We start from the raw sequence: 14,376 nt of genomic DNA, 5'->3' as shown, positions 1-14,376 counted from the left end.
GACAGCTGCTCAGCAGCATTGCTGACTTCACACTTTCTGTTTCAACAGTGCCCTTAGGAAAACAAGTTAAATTAGAGTTTAAATCAAAACACGGGAAGAGTATCCATAGCAACATTTACGCTGCAAAATACCAGCAACAACAGTGGCTGCTAGCATAGCATTTAGCATTTTTCCCTGTAATCATCTATCTATTTCTTTAGCTGTTTTTTTAATATTTTTTTAATAAAACTCAATTGCTGTAATATGTTCTATATATTCTGTTACATGTAAACTCATTTTGACAAAACATTTTTTTTCGCGTCTGGTTGTTGAACTCACCACTATTTTGTTTGTTTTTGTGCTTGGTGATTTTAATTTTACAAATTTACAATTTAACAAGATGGACGCTGTGTATTTAATTTATAAAATGTATTAAAGATACAAAACGATAGAAAGATAAGAGCAGCACAGGTGATGAACATGACCAATCACTAGTGATAATCAAAAAGATCTGCCCAGCCGACATTTCTGAGGTCTGATGTCATCCTCCCCGCTGACACACAGGTACCAGACATCTGTTGATCCTCTGCTCAGCCTCTCAGGCCTGTCTCAGGCCCGTGGAACCACAATAGTGAAACCAAAGTGTGTGAAGTCGGAGTGTTTTTCGCTGTGATCACAGACGGTGTCGTTTTCTCACGCGGTGTCGGTGTCCCCTCTCCACTTTCCCACCTCTCGGGTTCCGTCTTTCTCCTTCTCTTCGTTTCAATCTGAGCCCTCTGCTCCACAAAGACACTAATCCCGTCAGATTAACTGTCCCTTTGGTCTGAGCAGGGACGGCACTGACCATATGGAGACGACCCGGGGAAAGAGCGTTTAGCCCTTTTTCTGACAGAAACGTGATCCTGAAGTGACATGGGAAAAACACAATATCAAGGCAACTTCACCTCAAGGTCAAAAACACTCTGTGGTGAGGTCATACTGCACAATTCTAGGAGAGACCAGCAGGGTCGGTGATGACTGTGATGATCGTTCTGGACATGTGTCTCCAGACTTATGTCTCTGTGATCATCCAGATATCGGCCTTGTAAATTAAACAACTCCAAATTTTAGTAACATTTTAAAATAATCATGTGAATTGCAGACTTTTTGTAATAAATTGCAATTAATTTAATTTTTTTTCCCTATTTGACAGCAATTCATTTCAATTCATTTTTTATCAATACATAGCTATAGACACGAACCTGGACAACAAAAAGTTCTATTTCTTCTTCATTTATCCGTGTATTGCTTTTCAACTGTCTACTACATTTACATGTACTACTGCAAACTAAGAGTACAATTACAGATATTATATTTTAATATTTTAAATTTACTATTATGGCCTGGCCAAAGCTTTCGTGTGTCGAAACTAGCATTAGCTCAGTAGTGCGCTGATAGGACCACGATTTCAAAGTCGGATGTATGTTGTGAATCTTCTTTGCAGCTGATAAATTACCCATGAGCGCAATCCTGCCCTCTATTGGGCTGGAGTGTGTGCATCAGCATTACGAGTTTTCTAAATTTGAAAAATTGCAAAAAGTGATATTAAATGTGTGGGTAAGTGTTTAGAGATTAACATCAGTGACACTCACTGTCCACTAGGGGCAGCAGAAGGTCTGCGCATCTTAACTGAGAGTTTAAAAAGTAGATTTTCTCAGTGGACTTTGGTGCAGGAAATTGAGGGATTTACCAACGTTAACTGTTTTTGTGGTCAAAATGAAGTGGGACTGTGAATTTGAATTTCATTTCATATGATTTAAAAACTCACTCCGTGTGTGTTTGTGTGTGTTAACCGTATCAAAAACCCAACTGTGACTGTAGGGAGGTTGCAGTGAGCCGCGGTTGTAATTGAGTCCAGGCAGAAACACCAGCACTTCACTGCGAAAAGAAACTTCCGCTCCTCTGGAATGTACCTGCACGTCATCACACGGAGCCTGACACACACACACACACACACACACACATGCACGGTTGTGCACACACAAACATACATTGCTCTGCTATTCTGTCAGGTTTATTTATATAGAGGACCGATGGCTGAGATCAGAAGAGAGGGCATATGGGGAGAAAAGGTGTGTGTGTGTGCATGTGCGTGTGTGTGTGTTTTTTAGGGACGGACGGACGGGGGGTGGGGGGGCATCAGGAGTCTGACCGACTGACCTATAGTCTAATTATGTATCATTATCAGGAGACACAAACCGATCTAAATTACTGCAACAGCTCCCATTCACATAGATGGATTACACAGAGCAGGCTGAGACACACACACACACACACACACACGCACACACACACTTGGAGAGGGAGTGAGAGAGAGAGGGAGAGAGAGAGCGAGAGAGAATGCAGCCCCCCATTCAACACTTAAACAAATATAAATCATATGCCTTCCGCAAAGAGAATTTCACCACCACATATTTCACAACCCCCAACCGACACACACACACACGCACACACACCGTGCCATTAGAATGTGCATCAATCTCACTTCACACAGTAATTGTTGTTGTTGTGTAGCCGACACAGCCAGTGTCAGCAGCCTGAACTTTATTATTATATATTATTATACGTAGATGAATCTCAGTCATCATAAATAACCACTGTGGAAACCGAAGCTATGTTTGGACTCAAGCTAATAGTCTCTCTCACACACTTCCACACATTAAGAGACTTTTAGAGTTTTTTTGGTTTTTTTTCTTTTAGCTTCAGTCGTACCGTGTCGTCCGGGCCAGTCCAGGAAGATTTGCGCGTGCGCGTAGGGAAGAGCCGAAGGTTTGAAGAGCCTGTCTAACTTAACAGATGGAGCTGGATTTTCCCAGAACAGTTACGGCATCACTGCCTCTATTCGTTTGCTAGTTAAACTGTTTTAATTCACAAAAATACGACAAGTATCTTCACCAATGGAAAAACTGGCCGTTAGCTTAATTTAGCTTTTTTTGAATAGGTGAAATTCTGTGGTCTGACTTTTTAGCTTTTAAACACCAGAGCTGTCCAGAAGTGTCATCATTTGCATATTACGTTGTTGGATTACACTGTGGAGAGGGCGCTATAATCACACTTTTTCTTAGTACAGTGAAGGTATCGCCTCCTTTTATTTTACCGTCAGATGATGAGTTTAGCTTTCTGGTTCCAAATTCTGTTTGCCAGGGTTTCGGTTCTTTGATCACGGACATATTTTTGTGAACGTTTGATGGTTTGAATCTTTGCCCCCAAACAAAAAAATGCAACCGACTCTAGTGTCAATTGCCGGGATGTTTCAAGAATCGGATAAATGCAAAGAGACTGAAAATGACAGCCTTCGAATACTATCAATTTTTTTTTTTTTTACTAGGTCAGTAAATGCATCGCTGGCTTCATCTGGTTGATTCGATTAGCCTGAGTAAGCCAATCAGTCTCGAAGTAGTTCCCTGACCAATCGCAGCCTGTGGGGGGGAAAAAACCTGAAGCAATTAATGTCTAAGCTACAGCTAATAGCCACTTAGCTGCACTTTATATTTAACAGCCACAGCTCATTGGAAAAACATTATCCTGGTGTTGTTTGTGACGAACATCTATCTGTTGTTAAGTGCATGATGTATTTCATCACCAGAGGCAAACACACAAACTCTACATGTGTTTTCTGGTAGGAAATGAGAACATCATATTTATCTAGGCTCTGGCCAAATGTTTCCTTTTAAGTTTTAAATTTTTCCAGACTCACGAATAAGATCATGCGACTGCATCATGAACTCAGCACTCCACTGGAGATCTGTGCATCCTCTTCATCCGCCCATCATCCTCTTTATGGTGGGACTGTGTCTGCAGTCCATTTTCCTGATAATATTCCTGCAGCAGCATGTTTTCTGAAGCCTCAGTGAGTGATGGCCACATGTTCCAGGCATTAGGCTGCAAAACAGAGTCTTGGATAGTTTATGAGAATGAGCGGTTTACAGTCAAAATCTGTTTAAAGTTCAACTAACCTAAAACTCTTGAGGGACCAGAGCATTTTCTCCATGGCATCTTTGAGTTTTTTTAAGGTGATCACTGCTTAAAATGAATGCTTTCAGAGGTAAATATTTAAGACTTGTTTTTCGGCTGTTGGCTGTAACTATGCAAAAATGATCAAAGTGCTAATGTTTATTTATTATTTATCGACAGTTGAGCTAATTTCACCAAAAAAACATTGTTTAAAACGATGAATTTGCCCAAGAGTCTTGTTGAAATTCAACTTGCACAATATATTTAACTGTACGTAGCCTTTGTATTCATATACGTTGTTTGGTTCTTTTCACATAAGTATGAACCAGTTGTGTGATTTTTTTGGTGTTCAGCGATGATAAGATTAAAAAAACGTTTTTTTTTGTTTAATTTTTTTTGTTTAAATTAAAATATTACGATATTAAGGTTTCAAAGTTGTTTTTTTTTTTTTTTTTTTTTTTTTTTTTTGCCAAACCCGACCCCCCCTGAAACAACTGTAAGCAACTGTACAATGAAATGAACAAGGAAAGAACACAGGTTTTAATTAAAACCTGCTGAATAATGTGGTCGAGCGTTAATAAATCAGCAAACTCTAATCTTTTCATTATTGCTAAAGCAACGAAATGAATGAACGTAACAAAATCTGGCAGAAGATCAAAGATTATCCTGACAGGAGTGTTTTCTTAATGTTTGTTTTTCTTTTTTTTCTTTTTTTTTCTTTTCTTCATGACTGAAAACCAAGTCTAAATCGTTCCGCTGTTTTTGTTTAGACCATCTGATGTTATCTGTTGATGCGTTTATCTCCATAATCTGCTGACGTTGTCTTTAGTTATTGTTACTGTACAGTATATAAGTTAGAACGTCATCGGCGTACGTGAGCACTGAAAGCTTCGATCAAAGTTTTTAAATTTTTTTTGCAAGTTGGAAAAATTAAAATTCTATCAGAGACAAATGGATCAGTGGTTGTAACTTTTAATAAATAATAGTCACAATAATTGAGAGCCACCACATTGTTAAATAATAAAGCATGATTATATATGTTGCATAAGTCTAACCTTCAGCAAAAAAAAAACAAAACTTTTTTTAACTAGTAATGGTCAATACTTAATATCTCCTGAAGCTTCACTGTTCCGCTTTTACCCACGCCGTTGACTGGGCAGTGTAGACTAACGGATTAGGCCATCAAACCCGCTACTGACCACCACGTCAGCCTCCATGAATTTATGAGCAGAAACGATTGGGTTGGTTTAAATCCGAACTGGTACACACACGCTCGGTGGCAGAAGGAGTGTAAATTTCACTTTGAATGCGTGTCAGCTGACTGCTGTGTCTCGGGGCTTCTGTTTTGGTTCACTCTCACCACTCATGTCAGCCACAGACCACATGAGACACGGGGCTGGTAAATACAGGAGGAGCGGTGTTGGTTTGCACAACAGACTGGTGAAAAGATCAGTAGGAGTCTTGAGCCGATGATGATGACGTTTTCTGGAGCAGTCGTGCAGTTGGTGGATTAGCTTTTTCTTGTGTATGAAGTCATTTCTTTGGTTTCCAGTGTTTTACATGACAAATCGTTGGGTTTATGGGTTGGAAAGCGCAAGCTAGTGTGGTGCCTCGGTGGGTTTTCTTGCCTGAACCATGCAGAAGGGTTCGGGTTCGATTCCTCTGAATTTAAGATTGGGTCGCACTACGATGGTCTTGCACCAGGATTAGTGAGAAACTGTTCATAGTTCATAGTAGTTCTTGGTACTGATCTTAGAGTTTGGAGGGTGGGGGCAGACTTGGTTTAGGACTGTTGTAGAGGTTTTACTCAGGTACTAGAAAATTAAAGCACATCCAATCACTGTCCTCTAAACCTCTGGAAATGATCGGAACAACTGGCAATTTCTGCAAGTTCCCAGAACTAAATGTTCCTGGTACTAAGTGTTGAGATCAATCTGAATGGATGTTGTAGCAATACTATAACTGAACATGGTCTAACATGGCATTGTGGATTTATTTTATTTAATTTTATAGTATTAATCCAGGCTGATTACTGTTAACTGCTTGTTTGTTTTGTTTTTTTTATCAACCAAGCAATTTTCCCTTTGAAAATGATCCCCAATTTTTCAAAAAATCCATATCCATTTCTCACACCTGCAGAAATCCAGGGTCACTGACTTACATTTCCGATCTTTGTCGGTAAAAAAAAAAAAAAAATCAAATTAAATAAAAATGTAATTTTCTTCCTCTTCCTGGATCCAAACCTGTCTTCCATCCTGAGTAAATAAAGTCTGCTTTATGCATGAAGATGATCAAAAATTTCTGGAACTTATTTTGTGACGATCGTGACACAGTCACTTACATATGTTACAGATCTTTGTTTTCTTGGATTTCCATAAGGCAGATAATTCCTCAGCTGAGACCAAGACTTTAATGGGACCCCAGAGTTTCCAGGCAGTAGGGTCTTATTCTGAAGTCAATTTTTAAGAGTTGTCGAATGTGTTAACAACAACCGAAGGTTTTAACCTGGATGACCTTTTTGACGCAAGACAATGAAACATCCTGGCAAAGAGTAATGACTGTGAAACTAATCATTAGTCTGGAGCTGACTCACGTCTGCTTCTCCGCAAGTTAGAGTATGGGCTTCTTCAGAATGTGGGCCACGATCTCTGGCTACGGCCCAAGCCCATAGGACAACAGGCTGTCTTTCAAGCTGGTTTAAAGCTGTGTTTCCCAACCTTTTTTTCTGGGGACCCATATTTTAAAAGCCACAAACCTTTACGACATTATTCATAAACTCCTGGGAAACATGATGTGAGACGACCCAAAAAAAAAAAAACTTTTGCGACCCACCTGAGGGTCGCGACCCAGTCTTTGGAGAAACAATGGTTTAAAGTGTGGCCCACATTCTGCATAGGTGATATGGGTTATTAGAATTCTGTAGTTCAGTGGTGTTGGCAGTTGATTAAAATAAGGCTGTGTGGCCCATTTCTGGGCCAGGTTGTTTAACCAGCAGACATTTGTCTTGTTCTGTCCTCGTTCGTTAACACGCAGGCCTGGCTGCCTTGCGCTCTTTTCTGCTTCTTTTCAGCCTTTGACTTCTTAATATTTCACGTTGGAAAAAAAGAGCAGCGAGTGTCAGTGAAGGCACCAAAAGGCCTTTCACATCCACTTGTCTCGATGAAGTCAAGTCTGAATGACGTCACGAATCGAGGTTCGAGTCAAACGTATGTTTGCATACGTATTTACAAAACAGATACAGTTGTATGCACGTATTTAATGTGATTAATTATCATCGTTTTGATCATTTAATTGTCTGTAATCTATAGCTTGTTTGGTAGTAAATGCTTACAAAAAATAAGAATGTTTGAAGGGCGATACATTTGGCAAATATCGACAATATAAAACCATTTTAACAGTAGCTGTTGATGATATTGTGTGATTGTGTGTATACGAACATGACGACAACGTTGTATACACAAAAACAGTGCAAACATTTTTGGCAAACAAAGGAAGAGAGAGATAGAAGGAGAGTGGGAGAGAGAGAGAGGGACACTACGGCAACATTGTGACGCACTGAGCCTTATTCATACCGTATTATGTTAATTACGCTGTATTGTCAGATATAAATAAATATAAAAGATATATTAGCGCAAAATTTAGTAATTCAACCTCTTATTTTTTTTATTGTTGCGACGAATGAACAGAATAACGTTTGTTTTTTGGGAGAGAACGAAAGGGGGAGAGTTTCATACGGATGTAAACGGATAGCTCAGGTTCAACCTTGTTATGTATTTAAATTTCGGTTACGAATATTGATGATTAATGTCGGAAATTAGAGGTTTTTAAACAAAGAAAATGTGTCGATGTTCAATGTGGACGTTCTTAGATTTAATTCAGACATTTGGGATTACAAGAGTTATGGGTTTATGGTCAGGAAACTGAGCCATGTTTGGGAATAGACATTTTTTTTAGTCTTGTTTAAGAAATTATATCGTCATATTTCATTTAGTTCAGAAAACACAGGGATAAATTCGGTATTATAATCGGCGGTGTAAGGTTGAAATAGTATCCGTAGCTCAGACACAGAACACTGGCTTTACACGAGGTCAGAAAACGTTTCATTTTAAATCTTACAATTTGAAGGACGAGGCCGCGAATTGGACTCGTTTTTGACTGTTGTTGGTCAAAAGAAATGAGGAGGCATTTGTTGACGTTTTGTTGTGATAATTCTGTTGTTATTTGTATTTCGAAATACAGGCGTTAATAATACTACCTTGAGCCGAAAATTGTTTGTTAATTTGCTTCAGATAAAACAAAAATCGCACGTTAACTGAATTCATCTCGGAAATGTGGCCTTTTATTTTGTCTAGACGTCGTCTAAAATATCACAGGTAAATGAGGAATATAACATTAATTGCGTTGTACTTGTTCAAAATAGTATCTGTTACGTTTAAATGTCATTGACCTTTACGGTTTCTGCGTGAGAAACACACACACACACGAAAAGCCCTAAATCTGTTCTGTTCAGTACGTACGGCGGAACCCTTCATACTTTGCGCAGTGCAGCTATAATTTGACGTCACTAGAGAAACGTTTCTTTCTTGAGGTCCAATTTTTAAAAACATGCGCGCGAACACACACACTATCCCTCGCTCTCTCTCTCTCTCTCTCTCACACACACACACACTACAGCCAAAAAATGTGTGGACTCTACATCGTTTACGTTTTCACACTTTCACGCTGTATGCTTCCAAAACGGCAGCAAATAACGTGCCACAGAAGTTTGAATTATTTTTTTTCTGTACTTTCACGCTTTTCTGTGCCTTTATCGTTGTTATACTCGGAGTAGGTTTGCGCTGAAACACTGTCTATTTATTTATATTTCTATAAAAAAACCGGCAAGTTATTACACAACGTAAAATAAATCAGTTAAAATACGACCATTCGCTCTCGTGAGGTGTTTATATATTCACACTGCGGTTTTATACTGGATATAAATTGGAAACTGTGGTTTCTGCTGCTATACGCACATTGATCAATCGGGGTTTTTTTTTAATAATTATTATCATTGTACTTTTTTAACTGCACGTTTGCCTCGTGATAGAATTGACACTGAAGCCTTAATCTGTATTATTTACTAAATGACCTTGGCCAATGATGAGCGCGTTTGTCCGTGAGCGCGAGTCAAAAAGAAAAAGCACGCGTTAGAAAATGTAGGTCATGACCCAGGAGAGAAATAATTAGGTTTTATTAGTGACCTAAAAATAGAGGTCTGGTTTTTAGATTTAAAAAAATGTAACCAGGAAAAGTAATTCTGAGCGTTTTACTTATTAGATGTTGAAGGGAAAAAAAATACGTTAATACGTTTTCATTCCTCTCTCCTAGGACCTTTAAATCTGAGTTTTCATCAAGACTGTGGGCTGAAAACTTATTTCTGAGACTCAGGTTCAAATGACTGATCAATGTGACCTTGCGTTTATTATAGGTTAAAACTGGGATTATATGGGCAAACAGAGTACTCTATGGTTACACTATAAAACGTTACTCTGTAAGACTGCCAAAAATGATTCCAAAATTAGTTGAGAGATTATTGCTCAGACTATTGCTGGCCTCCGGCCACCTTGGAAAATCTGCCCCGCTTCTGTCCACTGACCTGTGACTGAGCTGCTGACTGTGTGCATTAGTAACAGTGTGCTGTTTTCTCATGAAAAGAGGAAACGGATCTACAGCAAATACCGTGTACTTGTGTACTTTTTTGAGTGGATATACAATATTACAGTATCATATAAATATGATTTATTTCAACTGACGCAGAAAGAGATAACCTGCAAACATGAAAACCAAAGTATACAATATTGAGTGGAGTCTAATGTAATGTAATGTAATTTACTCAGTGTAATGTGGTGAATTTCATATAGTAAATTATAGTATAAAACCATACGACATAGCACAGGGGACGGCAAACTACGACCCGGGGGCCGGATATGGCCCTTTTGGCTTTTTAATCCGGACCACCAAACTTGTCCAAATTATGTTATTAATATATATTATTATTATTATACTTCTGCTTTTTCCCTGCAATGTCCGCATTTCACCGATAGATGGCGTCGAACAGGCTAAAAGCATTTTAGCATTTCGGGACTAGCAGATCGGGACTTTAACTTGGAACCCTGGAGACTTGAGTCTGACTTGAGCCGGACTTGAGCCTGACTTAAGTCTAACTTGAGCCTGACTTAAGTCTAACTTGAGCCTGACTTAAGTCTAACTTGAGCCTGACTTAAGTCTAACTCAAGTCTGACTCAGATGCGTCTCAACCTTTTGATCTGTGATTTGGACTCAAACACTAAAGATCTGTTAGAAACTGCCCCAGACCAAGACACTGCCACCGCTAGGCTCCTTGTTAAATTGAAAAATATGCAAAGTTGTTATTTTACCATTTAGAATTTTGGCCAATTGAACAATGGCTTCTTTAGGCCATAACACATTTTCCGACATGCTGCGGTCAGACCTATAACATTTGGTTTATGCAGGCTCAAATGTATCTTTCCATTCAAAAAAAAAAAGTTTCTGGACACAGCTCTGTTTCCTGAGTGATGTGTTTCAACGATTAATTTTTATTCCTAGTTTACAAGCTTTTTTTTTTTTTTTTTTCTACAGCAAATACCGTGTACTTGTGTACTTTTTTGAGTGGATATACAATATTACAGTATCATATAAATATGATTTATTTCAACTGACGCAGCAAACTTGTCCAAATTATGTTATTAATATATATTATTATTATTATACTTCTGCTTTTTCCCTGCAATGTCCGCATTTCACCGATAGATGGCGTCGAACAGGCTAAAAGCATTTTAGCATTTCGGGACTAGCAGATCGGGACTTTAACTTGGAACCCTGGAGACTTGAGTCTGACTTGAGCCGGACTTGAGCCTGACTTAAGTCTAACTTGAGCCTGACTTAAGTCTAACTTAGCCTGACTTAAGTCTAACTTGAGCCTGACTTAAGTCTAACTCAAGTCTGACTCAGATGCGTCTCAACCTTTTGATCTGTGATTTGGACTCAAACACTAAAGATCTGTTAGAAACTGCCCCAGACCAAGACACTGCCACCGCTAGGCTCCTTGTTAAATTGAAAAATATGCAAAGTTGTTATTTTACCATTTAGAATTTTGGCCAATTGAACAATGGCTTCTTTAGGCCATAACACATTTTCCGACATGCTGCGGTCAGACCTATAACATTTGGTTTATGCAGGCTCAAATGTATCTTTCCATTCAAAAAAAAAATGTTTCTGGACACTCGCTCTGTTTTCTGAGTGATGTGTTTCAACAATTAATTTGTATTCCTAGTTTACAGGCTTTTTTAAAAAAAAAAAAAACATGTTTTAGCTGTGGCTGTAGCTGAACTACTCGGTGGTGTTGGTCAGATGAGTGTTATTTGATTTTTTAGCTGTGGGATGAATTCCAGCGAATCAAAGATAATCCTCTCACTATAGCTGAACTACTCGGTCGTGTTGGTCAGATGAGTGTTATTTGATTGCAGGTGCTGCAGGCGGGAGTTGGGAGATTTGTTGTCTCTTTGTGGTCAGACTTTTTCTTCTGTTTTTCTCTCCTACGTGATTAAGGTTTGGGTTCCATTTGAAATGCAGAGATAACAGTAGATAACTATATAATTACATAAACGAATGCCTGTGTGTGTTTGTGTGTGTGTGTGTGTGTCACTGGAGGCCGACAGAGGGGTGCTGGGACCCACCATTGGTTGATGGAGGCTTTGAGGTCAGTTGTTGTAGCGAACTCTCCTCCCCGGAAGTAGACTCTCTCTCTCTCCCTCTCTCTCCCTCTCCCTGGCTCTCTCTCCCAGACAAACTGGTGTGTATCTGGTAAGCACTCGGAGAGGGTCTACAAACCTCCTGCCTTGTACCGAAGGCTCTTCGGATGACGTCTGCTGAGTGAGCAAAGACAGAAGAAGAAGAAGAAGAAGAAACGAGACAGAATAAAAAAACAAAACAAGAAAAAGACTCCTCCGCTTTCCAAGGGGACTAAGTGTTTCGGGGTTTTTCGGTTGTTTTGGTTTGAGTAATTTTTTTTAATTTTTTTTTTTTGTGCTGTTTCATGAGTCAGTTGTGGAGGAACAATGTCGTAGAGGAGGAGTTGTTTGGACAGAAGTGAGTGCGGAGCAGTCCATCTGCTGCTGCTGCCGCTGCCGAAACATAATATTTTCTTGCTCCCGTTGCTGCTTCTCTTTTGCATTCTTCATTTTTCCGCCGCTTGACTGAGCCGCAACCCGCAGTGAAGATGCTGCAGCCGTCTGCGCTGCGCTACAGTTAAAATCCTGAGAGTCCCGTGCGCGTGCGTGACCGAGTGAGCGAGCCAGTGCGTGTTTGTTTGTTTGTTTGTTTGTTTGTTTGTTTGTTTGTGTGTGTTCGATTGAGTTGGGTGATTGAGTGCATGCTTGTGCGCGTGTCACAATGAGTCTGGTCACCGGCTTCCCGCACCACCCGGTCATGCACCACCACCACGACAGCCATCACTACTCCCTGCACGCCGCCACCGCCGCCCGGTGCCACGAAGACGCCGGCGCGGCCCCGTACTTCACCAGCTGGCTCATCAGCCACACGGACATGTCACCCGCGGAGTACAGCCTGCCACCCGGCTACAGCCCAGAGTACCACGGCAGTAGCAGCGGCTCCAGCGGCGGCGGAGGAGGAGCAGGAGGCGCAGGCGGAACCGGCCTGGATCCGCACCATCACCACCACCATTACGCAGCCGCCGGCGCCCTGGTCCACGGCGCCGCAGCCGCTGGCGGCGGCGGGGGGGGGGGGGGCCTAACGGAGTCGGACTGCACCATCACCACCATCACGGACTTCCTCGCCCCGTGAAGCGGAGACCCACGGCCAACCGTAAAGAGAGGCGGCGGACCCAGAGCATTAACTCGGCCTTCGCGGAGCTGAGGGAGTGCATACCGAACGTCCCGGCCGACACCAAGCTGTCCAAGATCAAGACCCTGCGGCTGGCCACCAGCTACATCTCCTACCTGATGGACATCCTGGACAAGGACGGACAGCACGGGGACACACAGGCTTTTAAGGCCGAGCTGAAGAAGACCGAGGCCCGGGAGGAGCGCAGGAAGAGAGAGGCGGTAAGAGCCGGGGCAAAATACAGTTATATAACAACTGTATTTGTACGACATGAAACCAGGTCATTATTTTAGGTTTTAGGTTTTAAATGGAACGTGAGGCCGTACGACAAAACCACAGTGATGTAGTTACAACCTGGGTGTTTTAGGATCTGACTTAGAAACTAGTGTGTGTGTGTGTAAGAGTGTGTGTTTTTGCAGCTGATTTTACAAAGACCTAAAATGTGTCTTACTGAAAGACGGTAAAGCAGACAGAAAGTGCTACAGTGTTATATAATTATATATATAATTAGCGAAAAAAAATTAACATTAAACATGCACAGATTTATATTTAAATTAAAGCCTGACAATTTCAAACTTTGTAAAAAAAATATTAATAAATATTTGATAGAACCATGAAAATCATAAAAATGTAATTATCATTATAATTGGTGGTAGTATTAATAGAAATAGTATGAATAATATAATAGTCGTAACAGTACAGTAGTACTACTACAAAGGGTGCAGTAGTATTAGCTGACGTAGTAGTATTTGGAGCGACGTTAGTGGTGTGTTTGTTTGCGGTTGTCGCAGTATTTTCTGTGTTATTGAATTATTGGTGATTCTTTAAAAAAAAAAAAGAAAACTCGAAACAATTCCTCGACGTAAGGCCGACATGAACTCAAATAAAAACAAATACTTTACATTCTTTCAACGTCATCCTTACAATTATAGACGATTCAAAAGAGATGACTAAAACTGCAGTTACAAAAACAAAATAATATTAATGCTGTAAGAAAATATTAAAAAAATAAATAAATTCCATCCTGTAGGTCACATCGATGACGACACGGTCTCTGTTTATATAGAATGACTAAAACCTAAGGTGAATAAATATATTTAATTACATAGTTGCCAACAACAATAAAGATAATGCCGAGTATAATTATATATAATAATAACATGAGTGAAAAGAAGAATTAAGAACGATTCAGATTCACGTATTTAATTAGTTCACGCTAAAAACAGTTTACTTTTTCTTTTTTTTTTTGCTTTTTTAAAGTCCACACCAAGTCAGATTCAGACGTTAATTTTATATACAATTATAAATACGTTTAATTTGAATCATCAACGTAGTGATATAACCGCTGACCTCTAAATAAAAAATAAATCTATTGATATATAGTTTACTGCTGCGCAGGTTACACCGTCCACGTACTTTATAACTCAGAGTATTTATTTTTTTTTATTTTTTTTACTGAACAGTAATTATCACTCTCCTGCATTGTGAAAATTAAATACATAA

At 39.8% G+C, this 14,376-nt stretch overlaps 1 protein-coding gene across 1 annotated transcript; it reads left to right on the top strand.

Moving 5' to 3' along the window:
- Positions 1-11,432: 11,432 nt before the first annotated feature.
- Positions 11,433-14,316, top strand: LOC103384283 (heart- and neural crest derivatives-expressed protein 2). Its single transcript, XM_017035106.2, has 2 exons — positions 11,433-12,752; positions 12,809-14,316. Exons 1-2 carry the CDS (start codon positions 12,424-12,426, stop codon positions 13,164-13,166), a joined length of 687 nt encoding a protein of 228 aa, XP_016890595.1. The 5' UTR covers positions 11,433-12,423; the 3' UTR covers positions 13,167-14,316.
- Positions 14,317-14,376: the final 60 nt, after the last annotated feature.

Source organism: Cynoglossus semilaevis, chromosome 9, assembly GCF_000523025.1.
Source record: "Cynoglossus semilaevis isolate Cse_v1.0 chromosome 9, Cse_v1.0, whole genome shotgun sequence".
NCBI lineage: Eukaryota > Metazoa > Chordata > Actinopteri > Pleuronectiformes > Cynoglossidae > Cynoglossus > Cynoglossus semilaevis.
The sequence above is the reverse complement of the archived record's forward strand: the minus strand, read 5'-3'. Positions and strand labels throughout refer to the sequence as shown.

Excerpts from the sequence above, each read along its gene's own strand:
- LOC103384283 (XM_017035106.2), top strand. The coding sequence starts at position 12,424 with ATGAGTCTGGTCACCGGCTTCCCGCACCACCCGGTCATGCACCACCAC. Across the intron at positions 12,753-12,808 it reads CTGGTCCACGGCGCCGCAGC|CCATCACGGACTTCCTCGCC; the intron begins CGCTGGCGGCGG and ends GCACCATCACCA.